This window comes from Gambusia affinis, linkage group LG07, assembly GCF_019740435.1.
Source record: "Gambusia affinis linkage group LG07, SWU_Gaff_1.0, whole genome shotgun sequence".
NCBI classification, from domain to species: Eukaryota; Metazoa; Chordata; class Actinopteri; order Cyprinodontiformes; family Poeciliidae; genus Gambusia; species Gambusia affinis.
Genome location: NC_057874.1, coordinates 24,565,698 through 24,586,169, shown reverse-complemented (window position 1 = coordinate 24,586,169; position 20,472 = coordinate 24,565,698). Strand labels below are relative to the sequence as shown.

The window sequence follows — 20,472 nt, the reverse complement described above, 5'->3', positions numbered from 1 at the left end:
TATGTTTTGAGAAAGAAGTTTAGAGGCCTATAATTCAAAGAACACCATCAGTGAAACATGGTTTTGGTTTCACTGCAGCTAGCACTTGGAATCCTGACAAGGTGGAAGGACTCATTAAGAAAGATGGATATGTGAAGATTTAGATATAAATCCTAGAGAAGTCAGCTGCCAAGCTATGTCTTGGTCATCACTTTGTCTTCCAGTATGGCAACCATGTGCACTGGTCTGGAGATTGTTTTCTTTAATTCAGCAATTCATGACTTGGCTAAGTCATCCATTGCTATATTTTGAAGTTGTTCCAAAATCTATGGTCTTAGTCATCTCATCTTGCTTATACTTGACAAAAAGAACTGATGCTCATAAAGCAGGAGTTGGATGAACAAAGAACTGAATGAAGTGGAGTGAGTCTTAAAATATTAAGAAATTCAAAGAGTCACACAGCACAGAATAAGCCTGGAAGACACTAGGTAGTGAAATATTTAAATTTTCAAATTAGTAATATTTATAATTTCTTTGAATTTTTTTTCTTTTTCAGAAGTCTCTTATTTAAAATGTGTATATAGATGTGAATTAAACTATACAAACAAGAAGCAATACATAAATGTGTTTGAATGTATAGTAAACTGTGGTGCTTAAACAGTGATTGATGTGTGGCTGGAAAATCTTTATTAGTCTTTGTGAAAAAAGCAGCTCTTATTCTTAGAAGATGAACCTTATCACCACACTTTAAATGATAAGGAGCCAGAACCCCTGAACAGGAATTTACAACAGCTTTTAAAGCATTTTTAGAGGATGAAAGGGCTGTAAAGGCTCATAGAATAGGTCATAAACTAGATATGTTTGCTGTTCTGTGATGACTCTAATATGTGGAGGAATCCTTTTATCACCCAAATAAAAACAAGCTGTTACAATAAAAAGGAGTACCTATCGTTTACACAAATTCACATATAAATGTGTCCAAGTATATACAGTATCAGTCACATTTATTGCCACCCCAAGTAAATCTGTGTAAAAAAGCATAAGACTGAATTAATCTTTTTCTGCAGCAGCACAATTTTACACTTATAAACCTCATACATCAAACCTATAATTTGAGTATTTTTTTTTTAAATGGGGGAAATATATTGAAATATACTTTTTACTAAAATTGCTGTTGAAGCCTATATTGGTGTCAATGGTATAAATACTTTGAACAACCCCCTTTTCACAATGGGACAGCACCGTCTTCTGTATTATTTCACCAAGCTGGAATAAACAAACTTGGCCGATTCAGAGAAGTAAATGGCAAGAGTTTGTGAACTGTATTTAACAGAGAAAAACAATGCAAAGACTTTTCCAATGTCCACTGGACTTTCTGGTGCACCATAGCATTGTTCATTTTAAGTCGGTTGTTCTGATTCCAGTATTTTGGATTTCCATGTGTGTTTCCATTATTCACTTTCTGATTAGCTGCACGTCACATTCAACAGACGGCATTCATGTTTTCCTGATGAACACTGTGATATCAGGCCAAGAAAATCCAACATGTGGAATATCCCTGATTTGAGATCGGAGTGGTCCCAATAATCTCAAGTCCTTGTATAGCTTTTCAAATGTTACATGTTTATGTATGTGGTGGTAGTATAGAAAAATTACTTTTCAAGGGATCAAACCTCCACAGCTGGTGAAGTCTAACTGTATATATATATGGTCTCTACTGGTTGTTGTAGAGATTTGTTAACCCCTCTTACCTGCAGTTTTTAACAATAAAATGTATTTCATCTCCTACCGTCATATTCATTGTGTGTGTTGTTGAAGTAAATTTAGGGTCATCATCCAGCTTAGGTGCCACTGGCTCAAAGAAATTTGTCTCATGTCATCTCATATTTATACCATGGAGGAAAAGGCCTGAATTACTAATTAAAAGTTTCCTAGAATTTCTGTTCAAGTTAAAGAACTTTATTTTAAAGGAATTCTTAGAGGTGCCAATATTTTCCCCAGCAGTGATTTTGTCAAAACAATTATTTCTTAATATGTTTTCCGCATGTACTCAAATCAAAGGTTGGACTTTTTTTCCTAAATTTTAAGTATGTGGTCATACTTTTGCACTAAGGTTTTTTACACATCCTTACTAGGAGTGCCAGTAAATGTAGCATGGACTGCATGTTCTCATTTTTAACATAGCCATATTTCTTAGAGTATATCCAAAATCCTTGTGCTTTATCCCTTTGCCTTCCCCATTGAATCTTTTATCTGGAATCACCCACTTTATGTACTTTACTGTAATTTGCCTTAGGTGCCAATCAAATTGGTTGGCTTGGAGATTGCTATTCCTTTGACTAATGCAGATATCATCTGATGTAAAACAAAATCAGAGGGGGAAGTCAGACAAGCAGCAGTCTCTATTTCAGCTTTGTGCATTTAAAGCCTAAGCAAAATCTTATCCTTTGGTCTAATATAACACAGTCTGAAGGCTCCCGTAAGAACTCAAGAAAAAAGGAAGGCCATGGAGAAAGAAGAGACAGTCCATGTAAAACACACATCTGCAGACATCTGTAAAGTACATGATGTATGTGCATTTTTCATCTTTCATTTTCAACTGATGACTTGTAGGCAAGGCGTGGGAGGCTTGCGAATTCCATCAAATCAATTAGGAGTGGTATCTGAAAAGCTGTCACTTTGATAAAAAGCAATCCCTGTCAAATTTTGCTGCAGGTATTTCGACTGTGCTGAGTGAGTCATATCACAGAACTCCTAAAACACTTAAAGGATTGGAGTGATGGATGGATGTCATTTGTATGGCCTCGCTATTCTCGAGTCACACTCATGTTCTCGTAGGGTGCAGCCTATAAAAATATTGGCCTCTGCTTTACAGAACTTTCCTCTGCAAAACTTTAAATCTACTGATCTGTTAAACCGTTCTATTTAGGTTTCAGGGGTTTGTGAAATATGGAAGGCGTGCTAATAAATCCATAAGCTTTTGTCAGTGGCCAGGTTTCTTCCACACTGCCCAGACTGTAGGGTCTGTGAGTGTTCCAACTTGCAATTTACTGCTTAAGTTGACGTCTTTCCGGCATGAAATATGGTGTCAATTAGACCTGAAATATTTTAATGACTAATGTACACTGATATTACACCTACAAATACTGGATAAGACATAAAACATCTTGATGCATGCTACAAAACAAAACAAAACAAAACAAAAAAAAAACTAATTTCAGATGGCTGGTATAACTGGTGTTCAGTAAAATAAGACAGCCACAGATACTGAAAGCTAATATGATATGAGTAATATGAACAGCTATGACTGTTTTGTTGTTTGTGCACATTGATAGTTTAGATATGATTATTTAATCAGAGCAACCATCTATAAAGGTCTTGACTTTAATAGACATCTGAATGAAAATTATAGTACAATCACTATTTCTCAACATATAAAAATAGAAAACATTTCTCTATTAAGTATGTAAATTTTTGTTTTGAAATATAATCAGTCTTATGTCATTCTAAGGACAATTTACATTTGAATCTTGGGATATTTCTAACTTCACTGTATGTGCTTATAAACAAACAACAGTTGTGCCAGGGAATGTACGTTGTGTGATGAAGATAACCCATCTATAGCTGAAGTGAGATTACAGAGAATTTCATCATAATGAAAAGTAAAAAGCAGCTCTGAGATATGATGTCAGACAAGGATAGTTGCTTCCCTGGTGTGGGACCTGAAATTGTTTCAGGCCAATATAACTTACCCGTTTGCATCTCTTGCTTTTGGTTTTTGCTCTAGTCTGCTTGCTTTGTTGACATGTTCAGTCACACTGACTGATAACGCAGCTTGGCTGTGTAGAGATTACCATCTTACATCCTGCTTGGGGCCCTTGGGAACACCATACTGTATCATTCTGTCAACAGCCAGTGCTCTGCGAGTGCTCCACTTTATGAGTGTTTGTGTGTGCAGTACAATATTTCATACTCCAGTAGACTCTGCCAAAATCAACTGCCCAGCTTCCCTGCTCATCTTTCTATTCCTTGGAAAAACTCTACTCAGTGCAGTCTTAATGAGTAAAGGGTGAACTTTTGAGCTGTAGTATCAACATCTTAATTGTGAACTGATAGAATTTAATACGAACCTTTTTACCATGTAAATCTACTTAATTGACTCTCCACCACTGATACCCCAATGACAAGAAAGCTTGCCTAATTGTAAAGTGGTTATTAAAAATTTATCTAACACTTAAGAAAAAAATGTTAGAACTCTGGTGAAAGTTCTTGTGCACCTTAATGAGCTCAGCTTGTGTTGACAGATTAGTTTAGCCAAGTTTCTCGAGGCTGGGAGCTCCTCTCACTCATTGAATGTAAATAAAAGGTGTTATTATTTCCAACTGGTCATACAGTTGGAAATAATAACTCTAGAGTTAAGATCTGTCTATCACTGAAGCTATAAATCATGTCTTTGGCTTTCTCAGGGGTATGCCGTTCCCTTTCCCCTTAATCTGCAAGATTTGCGTGCTTGGTTGACTATATAGAATTCTGTTTTTAGTTCAATGACCAGCTGCTGCCCTCCAACTGTGGCGCATACAACGGTCTTTCCACATTTGCCTTCAAATAGCATGGTTTCAGGTGTTCAGTCACACACATTTGTCTTGCAATTGTGGTTTACCAGAATTTAACAAAACATGGATTTTTGGGGCAGAATGTTGAAGCTGTTTTTCAGCTCCGTTTGCTGACATTATCGCAGCACCATATGTGGGTTTATATATATTTTTTTAAATTAAATACTGAGGGATTTGCTCCATGGAGGAAGGAGGCTACAGTTCTGCTGGCAAGAAAGATAAAAAAGAAATAATGCCTTCAAGCTGCTTCATGCTGTTTTGGAGGTCAATTGTTTTCTTGAAATACCCCTGTTAAACCGTAGGAGCTAAATATTTGCTGGTTTGTTAGAAAATTGGTTCATTCTCTTTGATTTCTGTTAGAGCTACCATGTTATAGTCATTTATATGCAGTGCTTTTCACCTGATGATGCAATAACATGCAAAGCAATTTGTCAAAATCGGTTCCTCATGCTTGGGAAAAAAAGGCACAGAAACATCTCACTTTGTAGCTGCACATGATGCTGTGTGCAACTGTGAAATTTGTTTAAGAAGCCAGCCTTGTTGTATTGCATACTCTAAGAAAAGGTGCACATATTTTTGTTCAGATATTCCTCCTGGCAGAAGAGACATCCATCACCCAGACTGGAGTAACCTGTCTATCTCCCCCTACTAATTGGTCATCCAGCTGTCAAACTAGGATTTTTGCCCTTTGGCCAAATCATGAATTGTCAGTCACCATGGTAAACCAAGGGCAACACATTGAGAAACAGGCTGGGAGAAAAAAAAAGAAAGAAAGCCAATACAGGAAAACAGCAGAAGCAGAACAAATTCCACAGAATAATTATCTGAGCTGGGATGTAAACAGCAGATTCAAGCAATCCATACTGGGACCTTTACACAATGACTAACAATTTAGGAAATCTTGTCTATAGGCATTTGTTGTTTATTTTCTGAGTCGCAGCAGCTGTTTGTGCATAAAACACAATTTTCTGCAGTGAATACGTCCTCTCTGTATCCCTCATTGGAAATTCTGTTGCTTTTTTTTTTTTAGAAAACAGAGATAAAACATTGACCCCTCTTAGAGAAGAAGAGTGTTGTTGTAGTACCACGCACCCCTTTTCCCATTCCACTCGCCTGTCACTTTAGACAGCCTCTCAGTTGAGAGCTCTCTAAGATCAGCACTAAACTCTCTTCTTATTCTCAGGAAGTGTTAGAGGAAGCACTCTCCTCATAGTGGGCTTTTCTTAGACTCCTATGGCTCATTGCATATTCATACCTGCCTCTAGAGTTAAGAGCATAAAAATACAAAAAAGGTTTTAATTATTCACTGTCATATTGTCAATATGCTTCTTTTGTTCTCTGTTAAGTATCCATCCCGTCTCTGCCTGCCAACATGGAGATCATTTTCCCACGAGCTCAACCTGTTAAAACACGTTTATGCATCACTTAACACTGCCACACAAATACTGCAAATACAGTTACTGCTTGGATGGGAAATTGAGAGACTCCAATTCATCATCAGATGTTGGACCACTCTGGTGAATCCTTTTAAAAATTGTGCTAGCTAAAATATATCTATTGCAAACCAACTCTTAATGTGCCATAAAATCAATACTAAAAATGTTTTATTTTTAAATAGAGTGAAAGAGTAAACATTCTACTTTTTTGTTTAATGGTGTGTATTTAAAGATTTTTTTTTTGCAATGCTCTTATTATTTTTTTGTTTCTTGTAATGGCAACATGTTTCATACCAAATCGTGCCAATTTTGTATTTCTTTTGTAGGATCTATAAGAGAATAGATCCTTTCTCCTATGAACAGTCAATAATTATTTATCAAAAGCAGTAGCACTGCTTGTGTGACAGCTGTTGGGCTATAGGCAGTTTTGCCTGATCTGAGTCTAGTCAAAAGTTAGAACAACTAATATTTATATCAGTGACCCATGATTAAGTTGAGTCTTACATATGGTCTCTGTTTGAAAATCTTTTACTCTCACTTTTTTCATAACCTAAATGAACTGCAGACATCTTTTTGTAGGTTGGAGAAAACATTTCTATTTTTTCCTTGAATTCATTTTAACCATTTGGTACTGATGACAGTTTACTCTGAGTATTTCTCACTCACAAAACGTATCCAGACTAGAAAGTGTTGTTGTCGCTGTTTCTTGTATGATGTGGACAAGATCAGATTTTAAAGTTCCAATTTCTCTGTGCATTTTTAGTTTTTGTTTATTAAAGGAGGGAACCATACTTGTTGGAATTAAACTGAAAATGTAATATCACAGTGCAAAAGTAAAGTACGAAAAATAGTAGATCAAGAACTTTGCATGAATTTCTTGTAGTTAATCTGCTTGTGTGTGGTCTTGGAGCTGTAAAAGGTTTATTACACCCACCTGTTACAAATGAAAGCCCCTCAACAAACACTAATTTACTTGGTTGACAATGAAATTCTCCTGATTTCCCTGAATTAGTATCTAATTAGAACGTAGAACAGTGTTTCATTAATCCTTTTGCTTTTAATTAAAACCCTCATAGACATTGTATGAAATCTACAAAGCAATGGCCTACAATGAAACCCACATGATAACCCAGCTCTAATTAAGGAGTTTCTATGTTTTTTTTTTTCATTCCCTCTGTAAGAGTGCCTGAAGAATATTTTCGACTGCATGTCCATGTAAGATGAGAGAGTTCCAGCAGGACTAGTGTTTACTAGTTTTCAGCATGCATTCACACCATTCCTGTGAGTGATAAAATTCAAATGACCATACGTAAACATGTCCTCGCAAGCGAAAACGAAAAATAATTCCTACGCATTCCCGCGAGTACCTCTGTGTCCTCCTGACTAATACCCGGCACGTCTTGCTGAGCACTCGCGCTCTGCCTCGGCTGGGACCGAGAACGAGGCTGTGGCTGACAGGGGTGAGCTATGTGCTGCTCTGCCTCACGGGAGGTAATGAATCTGTGTGGCTGCCGAGACTCAAGTGTAGACAGCAGCAGGAAGAAAAGTGATCAGTCTTTCATAGGGAGGTAGTACTTTTGGGTCACTGATAGCACTAGTGAGATACACATAAAACAAGAGTAAAGAAGGGGGAGGAGGTTTGCCTGAGAGAACGTGAATAAAGAGGTGAGAAGTAGCAAAACTCTGTTAAGGAAAAAATATGAAATAGCAAAAGACAGAGTGAGAATGGTAGGTCAGAATAGAAACAGACAAAAGGAATGTGTGGCTTCAGAGAGAAAGAAGTCGGGTTTGGGGGAAGAGAATGATGCGTCATCCAGCCAATGTTAACATTCCTACGGAAATTTGCTCTCTGTTCCCCCACAACACTCTCTAAACCACCACAAAGGGGGCTTATTATTCTCACTTTTCTCCCCCACTAATTATCGTTATCATTATGGGGTATAATTACCATTTCACTGCCTAACACCCATGCAGACTGCTCAACTCTGAGTCACTCAGAAGGTTATCAATAGCTGCTCAATTGCAGTCTCATCTGCTTAATTATAAGATTTAGGCTTTGTGATAACTAAAAGGATGTGAAATCAAGTATTATGTCTTGCGAGTATTGATGAGATTCTGAAAGTCAGCAGAAGGCTCTGAAATAAAGCAATGCTTTTGGAGGCTGTTAATTAAAATCTGCAGCGTTCTCTGGAATATAAATCAGAGAAAATCCAAGGTTATGAGCAAAAAAAAAAATTCAAGTGTCTGGAACATTACCCAATCTTCGAACTGAAAATGTAAGGAGGATATCAAATCCTTTTAGTCATAACTTTAGATGTCTTTGATTCTGCTTGGTCACTACCTTTGTAAAGAACTTTGACATTTTATCAGATTTATGCAGTTTTCTTTGACAAGGATCTACACACTTAGCTTTAATTCAGTTATTTCATACAAGTGAAGTGCCACAGAGTGCATTTGTCTAGCAGACCTGTGTCGTGGTCCCAGGGTCTGACTTATGTTAAGATTAGTTGCCATGCTTGTCAAGGGGGTTTCTAAATCCCTCTGTGGCATTTTGAAGTTGCAGCTGACGCCTCCAAACTGATGAATGGTGTCTCCATCTGTGGCAGCTAAACCGTAGCGCACAGGAGTGACACAAGCTGGAGATATTCATTAGACCTGCTGACTGTAACAGACGGTGAGCAGTGGCGCTAACACCACATCTTGGGTGGGAACCCAGGCTTGAGGGCGTGGGTACAAAGATTAGGGAAAAGAGGCAGAGAAGGTGACCATATGAATGTCTCGCTGAGCATATGATGGACAGTTGGACGAGGCTGGAGAAATTTGTGCCACAGATTTCCTCCTCTCTGTCAGGAGGCACATCCTCTTTGACCCCAATTACTAGAAGTGTTTCTGTCCATCAGCTAATCCGTGGTATATATGGTGTTGCCTCCAATGTACTGCAGAGACTTAATTTTCAAGGCAGTTATTTCCCTGAAACATGTTGGGATAATGACGTAAGAACAGACATTAACAGACTTTTGTTTTAATGATTATGTTAATGTCATAGTTTTTGTTTCAGCAATACATTCACAGCAGCTGATTATCTGACCCCATCTCTTCTCCTATTTCCCCACAGAGATGCTCATGGATTCCACTACAGCCACGGCGGAGCTTGGCTGGACGGTCTATCCTGTGTCGGGGTCAAGTGACAATAGTGTAAGTGACTTGGTCTACTCTCCCTGCATTCTTACTCCAAATATCTCATTTACATTGTGTTTTTACTCTCTGCTGTTGCTCAAAATCACTTTACTAAAACAGCGAGATACAGTACACATATTGTTTGTAACTGTTTAGTTTTGTTGTTTTCTGCTATTTTCACTGCATAAACCTATTGAGTAAAATCATATAAGATATCCATAACTTTTACTGTCTTATCACTATAACTGCCATTTTTTTTGCCCATTGTACATATTTTTAAAAAACCTCAAAAATCAAAGTTGAATATATCCCAGGAGCTTCTGGTAGAACTGGTACTGGGATATGTAATTTATCTTGGAAACTTATTGCTCAACAGCCTACATCAGCAGTAATTCACTGGAAATTGGAGATACATGCACAGACACCATTTTCTCAATACACTAGCCGCAGTTATCTGAATTTACATCTGTGTCCAAATTGTGCAATTTATTCGCTTTGTTGAAATGCAGTATGCTATCATATTCCATGATTGGAGACTAAGAACAACACGTGAAATTATAGCCTTTCCCTATGTGGACAAAAGCAGCTGGCAATAAAGAAGATTACAAAATACTTCCAGTGTTGAGTTTAGTATAAAGCTGTTTTACTTAAATGGAATGATTTAAGATTGTTAATTACAAAGGATCAAGAATAACATTTTCTATGAGTTTTCATTAGTCAAAATGGCTACAATGGAGACAACTGGTTGAAAATCTAAAACAAATCTAGACCCATGGAAAATGTTATTCTACTTTACCAACAAAGCAAATATTGTTGATGATCTAAAAAATGAAAAACTCTGAAAGTAAAGTGAACACAAATGGCTATTTAAAGGGCCAGAAACATTTTTTTAGCAAAGTGTGAGGTGATTCACTCTTTACTAATTGTGTATGTATAGTTAGCGTGTAAATTGGCTCAGTCTCCCATATAAACATATCCTCTGTTGGTAGGTTGTGTTTTGGTTTCCCACTTTGAGGTCAAAAGATTAATCAGTGTCTCAACATGGCTTCAGTGTGAGCTAGACTTTTGTTCTTTAAAAAAAAAAGAAAAAAGAAAAGAAAAGAGAAGAAATAAAAACTTGTAGAGGTTTGACAAGGAAGTTGTTTGCCTTATTTAGATTCACACATAATATCCATGAATTTGAATATGCATAACTCCCTGTGGTTTTTTAGTCATAAAAATAGTTCAAGGTGAATAAGGAACATAAAGACTAATAAACTTCCAGACTGGAAGTAATGTGTTAAATGGTCCTTTTTACTGTTTGATGCACGGTTTTTCCAAATGGTTTGCCAGAGCAGTGGTTGCTCCTAGCCACATGCAAGCCAGGCCTACTTAAAGCAGCCAAAACCAGCGACTCTCTACCCTTCACTTTTTACCTTACCACAAGATTTAGACCTCTTAGACTAAGCCCAAAAAAGAAAAAAGAACACAGCAGCCTTTTTTCCTGGGGCATTTCAAAATCCTCTGCTGATTTTATTCAATTTCTTAGTTCTGTGTGGCTTATTGATGAGTTACAATGGGTATTTTTCTGCAACGTAAAAAAGCCACCAGCAGTTTAATCATACATTTTTTAAAGTTGTTTATCTTTTCTTTTTTTTGTTGAAGGCACAATGTAGGAAGCTGACACCTTCCTATTTTTTACAGTGCATAGCAAAGTACAGATTTCTTCTTGTCTAATTAATTATTGCTCAAATGTGCTCACAGCGATATTAGCAACATCTCAGACTCAATTTACATCACATCCTTCGTTCATATATGAAAATTATTACATGAAGCAATGCATACGTCTACATACCCAGCTTGCCAAAATGGAAATCCTAAAGTTTTCTTTTCAAACTTTTTATCACCAAAAAACTGAGTAAATCAGTTTTCATAACCACAACATACTGAGGGACCATACAAGACTTTTGTACTACTGTTCAGTTAATTGAAAAACACAAAACCTAACATTTTTATTCATTGGCACTTTACTATGAAATTAATTTTGTTATCAAATTCAGAATTTGGAATTTAAATTGTTTGAAGTTTCAACCTACTTTGACCTCAAAATCCAGTTGCTGCTTTGCATAAAAACAGCTTATTTACCTATTTTATGAATTTTGTCTCAAATATTTCACACATACAGTACTATGCAAAGACCTTAAAGTATTTTGAAGTACAAAAAAATACAATATTCTTTGCTTGAAATTATAAATTCTTTCCCTGGATTTATTATCTATTAAAATATTAAAGTGATTTTCAAACCTGTAGTGGGGAGATAGTTAAACTTTCTTTGGTGTCATTCCCAGATTCAGGTTTTAGTTACAAGGATACATTGAACACAAATGGCTACAAGCACTTCTTTCCAGTTAACTTTTACTGGGTTATTGCCCATTCGGTGAATGGATGTTTTGACAGTATGATATGTTACACATTTGCAAAGAAAACCTGACTCAGCCCACTAAGTTTTTTGTTTTTTTTCCCCGTGATTTTTATCTCAGCAAACGGCATGTAGCTATTTAAAAACAATTACTTCTTTACCCCACTGCTGACCGAAGCCTTTGCCTCAAGCTTGTTGGACGAAGTAATGAGTTTTAGGCACATTCTTAATGGCCCGTATTTATTTTTGTTCTCTCTCCTGGTAAAGCCTGGCATAGTTAATATCACATCCAGGGTAATTTTTTGCTGTGTGCAGGAAGAACTTTAAAGAAATTTTGCTATATGCATAGAAAACTTTTTAGATAAGATAAATAGAAAGGTTGTAAATATTTTATTTATTGCATGCAATAAAAAAATATATCGATATATTAAAAGAACTCCTCCAGCCCAAGGGACTGTGGGCTCTCCAAAATCTGGACCTTTTGATCAGATTTCACTTGTACTTTGAATTTTCTCCTTTGTACTTTTATTTTGAGACACTTCTGATAAAGCAAATACCATAAACAAGTATTCTTTTATACTCTTGGCATTTATCAGTTCTATAACAAGATATTTTTTCATCTTTAGTGCAATAGTATTTGTGTTAAATTGTCTCCTCGCTAGTAATAAAGACAGTCCAAATATCATTAGTGGTACTTGTGCCACGGTTTAAGAAGCGCAGATCTTAATGGATCATCTCTGTTCTAGTTTGGTGTTTTGTCAAAATGTTTGACTAAACTGAATGTTCTAGCCGCACATTCAGTTTACTGAAAATATTTTACAGTATCTGACTGGTTTTACATTTGTTCTCATATTATTTATTTTCCCTTTGGGATTAGTAAAGTATTTATTGATTTGAATTGAATATTGTTTGATTTTTATGCCAAATAATTTTGGGTCTTAGAAAGTCTTCAGTATACCGTTGTAGGAGCCCAATAAAATTCTAAGTCCCTAATCCCCAGGATTTATTCAGGTACAGATTGGTTTTATCAGTGTAGATGCTGAAGTTTTTATATTCATTTATCCAAGCTTGTTAAGAGGCCCCTATACTGAAGGGTGAAAAACGAGAGTGTTGGAGATAGCTTATCGCTTTCGGCCCAAGGCAACAGGTGTAGAAACATGGGCAGCCCTCCTCCTCAGTTTAACAGCGAGAGGTGCCTTACAGAACCTATTGTCTTACATTTATACTGCAGTGCATGGCTTCATGGGCTTAGCTGGTAGATCAGTAACGTCAAGCAATGCATGACGTTACTGATGTGGTAAAAGCATGTAGCTTTTACTACTCTGCGTATACTCATATATGCTCAGTATATTCTCTAACTTTACAAGAGATATGTTCCATCCCAGTGGAAAATTAAACAAGTGGTTTGATATTTTATATAACTGCCTTTTAAAGGAATGTTTATTGTACAGAATATATGAATACACCATATTAAGTCAATTTAAATATCTATAAATTTGTTCCATGGGGTTAGGATTTTTTAAATCAAATTTCATACCCCTTCTGGTATTTAATCATGGTGTTCTTCAAGGTGAACATATAAAACAACATGAACATCTGACATCCCAATGGCCAAAATCTGCAATGCTTTGTGACCTTATCCTGTCACAAAATATTTGAACCCACATGTTAAACTCCAGTCCTTGAGTTCTGGTGTCCCACAACCTCTAGCTGTATCTCTGTGTCAGCACACCTGAACCACATAATTTCACACTCCTACTTCAAACCATGACTGAGGCACATTCTGAACTGGTTTTCTATAAAAAGTTTGAGGTTGATTCGGGGGTTGAGGTCAACTTCCTACTGGCTAAGCGGACTTCACTTGTTGATGTTGTGATGTGCTGATCATATTTCGCGTGCATGACCAGTTGGTTATAAGATTAAGAGATTGCCCCAAATGTTTAGGCCCATATATCAACTACATGAAGTTCTAACTAATGCCTATTGTTTTGTTCCAGGCTGTTTATGTTGGCTTCTTTTATGACAGTTCATATTTTTGAAGACCAGTTTAGTTTATGAAAGACCAGAGGCAGCTTAGAGAGGGATTTGCCTTTGTAGCTACATCACTGAACTGCTTTTTTTAAATGAAATAATAATAATAATAAAAAAATCAGAAGTATGACGCTAAGTATGACGCAAAAATTTCCTGCTAGGTAAAACGAGGGTAAATTAATTAATGTCTTTGTGTAAATTAAAAAGCGAGTTTCACGTATGTAATTATTACTTATGGAACTATATAAGAACAGCTTCCATTCAATATAGTCATGATTATTCATGCACCCAAAGTAGCATAGATAAATGCAGTGGAACCTCTAACTACACATTTAATGGTTTTCACCAAAGCAATTTGCATAATGAAAGTCTGAATGCTCTCTTAAAATATAAAGCATAATTAATCAATATATTAAAATAATTCTTTTAGATGAGAACCCTCCTGAGTGAAGTCGTCATGCAAGGAAAGCATTAATGACACATCATAAGGTTTGCAGCTAAGATGAAATCGGTTCATCGACACTTGTTTTTGCCTGCACAAAAATGTGCCAGAACAATGACTTTTTATAGTTATTCTGTGAGAGAAAACAATTTTATTTATTTTTTTGCATAATGCTGGAAACAGATGCTTTGCACATGTTGCACACACCTTCTTACTGCCTCCAGAAGTGAATATGTCTTCACTGCCATGGCTTTTTTGCAGACATCGTAGCGGTGACAGAAAAGGAAAGAAAGTGCAGCACGGGAGACACACCACATGTGAAGCATACAAAACAAGGTTTCCAAAAAAAATCAGCAGTCTAGCTCATGGCTTACCATAGTGATCCTGCACATTTGTGTACAGAGGAAAATTTAAATTCTGGACATTTTTGTGTCATCTGCATTCATAAGAATGATCTTTTAAATGCATTCATATTTAGAGGGTCCACTGCACTAAATTTCAGGTTTGTAAGAGGTGACTAAATGTTAATAACTTTTATTGCTGTATGGTAGTCATCTTTCCCTGCACTTATTTTATGTTTGTTTCTTTCCATTTTGTTTCACACTCCAGCGGACCAAGGCAGATGCCAAATGCTGTCGGGTTGGTCCATTTTGTTTGAAAGGAGTTATTTTTCTCTTGTGGAAATTGAATTAAAGTCAAGACTTGATGCAATCTGTTAGCTACTTTTTCTGGACAATTTCTCCCACAAATTGGTGCTTTATAATTCTGAAATAACACAGTCTAAATGTACTGGACTGGATGACAATTCAATTTGAATTTGCATCTGCTTACCTTTTCTGTGCAGTGTCCTGGAATGACTTTTTCTGGTGATTTGGTGCTATTTAAAAACCTAAATTGAACTGAGTGATTATCTGTAGCTAGTATGCTGACTACAGATTGAACAAGACTCACTGAATATCTACTATATGACTATGTGAACTGATATATAGCCGGCTAGCAGTGCAGGGTTAAGTGGTCAATGTTTTTCTTACAGCTGACAACTGCAGCCATTTAGAAATAGACTTATGGCCCCAGGGAGCACACACAACTACTGTGGAGGGAAAACTGAGGTCCACTGCATAGACTGAGAACATAATAAGGCAGTGTGTGCGGTTTAGGTTATCATTATGGATGTGTTTTGATCTGGTGCGGTACAAGGATGCAATATATCTAGTGTCACTTAGGGACACATGACATAGCAAGCCTTTTGCAGGAGTGGGATGTGGACTGCATGCTTAAAAAATGTTTGCTAAGGACATCTGTCTTGATTCATCAGAACTATTCTCTATTGCATTGTGGTTGTGTACAAATAATTGTGGATAATTCAAGCAAGCCATCAAGACTTCTTTCTAATATAGCCTCTCTTCTGTCTTGAGAGTAATTGAAAACTGGATAACTGGAGACCACTAATTTGATATGATTCACAATTAAACTCTGTGAAATTAGTTTTTGAGAATGATTCAAGAGCACATGCAAATATGAGCCACATGTAGGATTGTGAAAGGGAAGAAAAAGATGGAACTTTTCTTCTTGCTTCATGTGTTGTACATTAGTAGTGGACAATGTAAGCCGAGGCAGGCTACAGCAGACAGTTCTACTTAAGCCTTGGAGTGGGTAAGTCTCTCCTCTCTGTGAGGCCCACTTTCCTTCAGGATTTGGCTCCCATGGCCTCGCTCGTAGTAATTGTATGCAGACAGTGGGTGTCATTTGTCCGCTGTCCCTCTAGGGAAGGTACTCTTGCACTGACAGATTTCCCACAACTGCAAACAGGGTGAATGTGCCCCGAGAGTTTTCCATTGGGTTTCTCTCTCTGCTTTTGAGTGAATAATTTATTTACTTTTGTCAGTGATTGAGCACCGATATGAAATGTGGCTCTGTATTGTGAGGCTAGGTCAGGTTAATTCAAACACTGTAGTGACAAGATGTGATAAATACAAGGTTTATGTTGTGTGAAAACAATGAAAACATAAAATGTTTGATTGTTCTGACAGTGTATGCATTCCATTGCTTGACTAATGTGTTTTTTTTTTCTAAAAAATATTTTTGGTTATTGAATTTACTGTTATAGAACTAGATAATAGAATTTTTAAGTGCTTCGCAAAGCATTGAATACATAATATGGCAAAGAAAAGCCCTTTAGAGTTTGTTCACTGGGAAGAAATACAAGTATTTATCACAAATCTGACTGTCTGTTGAAGACAGTGTCCATGAAGAATGAATTTGTGGCCTATATGATGCAGGCAACAAACTTCCTGACCGTCTGCATGTTGGTTGTTACTGTCTTCCAGATGTGCATGAAAAGGGAAATTCTTGACAATTCAATGGCATTACTTTCTGCATGAAATCTTTTCAAGGCCATTTGTAATGCCACCAGACACAGAGTTTTCTGCTTCTGTTTTGTGTTCAGACCATCCTTGAAAGTCGATATCAGCGTAGCACAATTTGTGGGGTTTGGCATTGTTTTCATGTAGTTTTCAGTTGCCTTTGTGGTGGTGTTAATTCCGTGAAGGTTAACACAAATTCCTGATACGTACAGTTTGCCCTTGAACTGAGCATTAAGTCTTTATGTCTTTTCTCATTTGGAAGAATTTTGTAGAAGCAAGCAAGATTTACAGAAAAAGAGTGTAAGTAAATCTTGTGATATTTAAATATCAGGATATTTCTTGTCAATGTCTGCCTTGAGAAGTGCCTTCTTGTTTCATCATAAAGCTGTGCCTGATTCATGCAATTTACCTAATTAACAATCAGGAAAGTTCAGTATAAGTCTGAAGTAGTTAGGGACAGTCTGTAGGGCGAGTTGAACCATAAAGATATAGTCAAAAACTCAGTAGTAGTATAGCAAAATTTTCCGTCACACTATTAAAGACTAGCATTAACCGAGGTAGAGCCTGTCCAAATTCTGAGAACATCTGCTATTACTGACACCTGTTGGTATCCATCTTCCATCAAGTTGTTGTGCTGGTGAGTTTCCACCAGTTTGATGTGCTTAGTTGGCTTTAGTTAGTTTGTTAAATCCTGTCTGTTATACCATAGCAAGTATACTTGGGTAGTGTGTGATCCTCAGTCTTTCTGTTGTGATAAAAAAAACTGCTAAAACCAGTCTGTTAGTGTAAACTTCTAGTTGTTTCAAATTCTATAAAGACGCTGAAGATTATGTAGTTCTGCCCCAGTTTATCAACCTTAGATAAGGAGATGAGGGTTTAATGCTCAATATCCTGTCTACATTTTGGAATAACTTCCTCCTTGTATGAAGAAATTGATTAATAAAGACTAACTGTATTTTCAGGATTCATTTTATTATTTATTATCATGGTAATAAATCCTAAACATGAATATTTGTGAAAGTAAGAGAGAAGTTTTGGCTTTCTTTGGGCATTAGCCATGTGTTTAAAATTATTGGGCACCACATACTGTGCAGACACATTATGCAGCTGAATGGAAAATATTATGTTTTATGGTTTTCATAATAAAGTGAATATTTAACATGAAATATAAATATCTCAAATAATAAAAGAAAACATATTTCTGACATTAGAAAAAATATCAGTGTCCAATATGGCCATCCTTTTTTTCAATAACAATCACAAGCCTTCCATTCATGGTTTCTGTTTCTTTAGGTGATGACATCCAAGTTATGTCTAGCAGGAACTACCACGTCCTACACATTGTTCAGAGGTGTTCTGTTTTCCCTCACTGTGGATCTCCCATTTAATAAGGACCCGCAAACTCTCAAAAGGGTTTAGGTCAGGTGAGGAAGGAGACAATGACATTATTGTTATCTTCATAAACTTTAATGGCTAGCCAAGCAATAGAATACCAACTCATGACAGTACCCCACCTCAGCCTTACTGACATCTGAGTTAAAGTGCTGCCGCTTGCTGATTCAACTACATACCCATTGGTTTGCTCATCTCATATGACAACAGTGGAGAAGAATTGGTTTCTGGTAGCTTCATGTTTGTTTTTCTGAGCACATTTTTTTCTTAACGCTCAACATTGCAAAAGGACATATGATTGTATTGGGATCATGGGAAATTTTGCACTTTTCTAATTACTGTGCATACAATGTATACTGCTTGAACTATAACTAAAATAGTGCTCAGCATTCAAGTTTCCTTAATTTTGTTTGCGAAAACATAAAACAGTATTTTATTAGATTTTTTTCACTTTAAGACCACTTTTGAATGGGACAGTTATAGAAACTCCAATTTATGGACTGTTCAAACCGGGATGAGTTATTTTAAAATGACTAAAGATTCTTTAAAGCACCATTTTGGATTTCTGAAAGTTTTCTCATTACGGCCATTTTAATTGAACTAGTACTTATACTCATTTTACAAATGTACTGATTCTTACTGTTTCCAAAAATACGCAACATGCAACTTTTCTCATATGAGTTGAATTCCTGGTTCAACCCCTATGAAATATAGATTAGCAGTAAGGCCCACCATCTTTTGCATGAAGGATGAAGAGCACTTCTAAATATTTGATTACATATGTTTGTTTGCTGCCTTGCATATCGTGTGTGTATTTGAATTGTTGGTTGTGTATTTCCATATTGTGCTTGTCAAGATTCAGTGTAGAATATTCTATTAGAAACAAAATACGAACCATTCCAATCAGACATTCTTTGACTTTTGGCCCTTAAGAAAAACTTAAAATACTGATGCCTGCTGCATTTACAATGTTAATCTTAATATTGCCAAATACAAATTGTTCATGTTAATTCAATGTCTTCAAGCTCTGGACAGAGGTAGTTGGTTATAAACTGGCAAATTTTTTGCCAACTATGATTCAAATTTGAAACGTGCTAAACCTAAAGATTTGGTAATCACTAAAGCTAAAGCTAAATCTTTTATAAGTATTATGATTTGAGCTATTTTGCATTTAGAACAATTATTTCTTGAAACCTATGCTGTAGATGCAATTCCAGTCTACACAATCCACTTAGCTTTACCAGTGAAAGACTGATATTGTCATTCACTCACAGTTTGCAGTTCAGCTGTGCTTCCTCCTGGAGTTGATCAAGTGATATTGATTCTGAACTGTAATCATAGTGAGCATCACTGAACTGTAGCATTTTATGTAACTCTAAATGAAAGCAGCTCTACATACAGTGCTGTAGTCCCTGCAAGTCTCTACAATTCCTATTTTCCATCCAACCATTTTAATCAATATTACACTGAGAGTCCTTTACTCTACTGGTCGATTATGTCTCTATATTGCTGATGTGAAGAAAAATTGATTGCTGGTTCTTGAGCATACCAGTGAGTGAATCTGTAAATAGTTTTGTTAATAATGCATACATTGCAGCAACAGTTTTTCAATTGTATCATAAATGCAAGCATCGTGTTGGTCCATCCAACATTTGTTAAATTGGTATATTTTTCAAATCTAAAAATATATATTAGAATTAATTTTCTATGCTTGTAATAATACACAAGGAAGTATTGTGTAGATGAATGAATGAATATACTTTATTATTCCCCAAAGGGATTATGTCCAAGTACTGGACTTAATTTTTGTGAACCATGCAGTCCAGGAATGTTGGACTCAGATCATTGACAAGAGCAATTAAAGCACAAAACAGAATGCTTTTGTCTGGAGTCAGTCGGGCATTCTGTTTCACACCATTTAGTTTTCATCACAAAAGTGTGATCTTTTGTTCAGTAACGCATGTGCAGCATGAAAACGCATTTCCTTGTTAATAGGCTTGATGAAGTAGTTATATTTTGGAAAAAAGACATTGCATGTTGACCTTGAAAATTTTCCCAGTTATCCTGATCAATAATAATAATTAAAAAAAATTACATCTTATCCACATAAAAAGACTCAGGAACATAAAATCATCTGGCCAAATATAACAAGATTTCAGTACAATAATGAGCTTGTGTTTTCATGTCCATCATTATCTGAGGCAACCTCTTTCCACCTAGCTAATCTATCTTGACATCCAACACCATTGTTACCTCCACCTGCTGCAGTTAAAACACATGACCACCCTTTTAGAGCCCTCTTGATTAGAGCCAGGGTAAAAAAGCTGTGAAAATGAAGACGTTTCTTCTAATTTCACACTCTGTGCTTGATCGTTAGGCTCTTATTATGCCCCATTTGCTTCCCTCCACTAGCTGTGATGAAAGGAGGGCAAAAAGGCCATGACGGGACAAAAGGAGGCCCTTCATCAAAACACATTTTGTTTGGGGTCTCTTTTTTTTTGTTCAACTCAACCCTTCCCCCCCACATTACTGCCAACACTTTTTTTCTGGAGTTTCCCCTCTCCTGCATCCCTCATTAGTAGCCACCCCCACCTGTCTTCACATTCATTTTATTAAACTGTGATTGTTCAACGCTCTGTGC

General features: G+C 36.4%; 1 protein-coding gene across 4 annotated transcripts in view; it reads left to right on the top strand.

Moving 5' to 3' along the window:
* Positions 1–20,472, top strand: part of ephb2b (eph receptor B2b) — a 123,093-nt gene that overhangs the window by 32,926 nt on the left and 69,695 nt on the right. For all 4 annotated transcript variants that reach the window (XM_044121689.1, XM_044121687.1, XM_044121688.1 and 1 more), the window contains exon 2: positions 9,144–9,223. In XM_044121689.1, the coding sequence (XP_043977624.1) occupies positions 9,144–9,223 (80 nt within the window). The remainder of the gene's footprint in view (positions 1–9,143; positions 9,224–20,472) is intronic.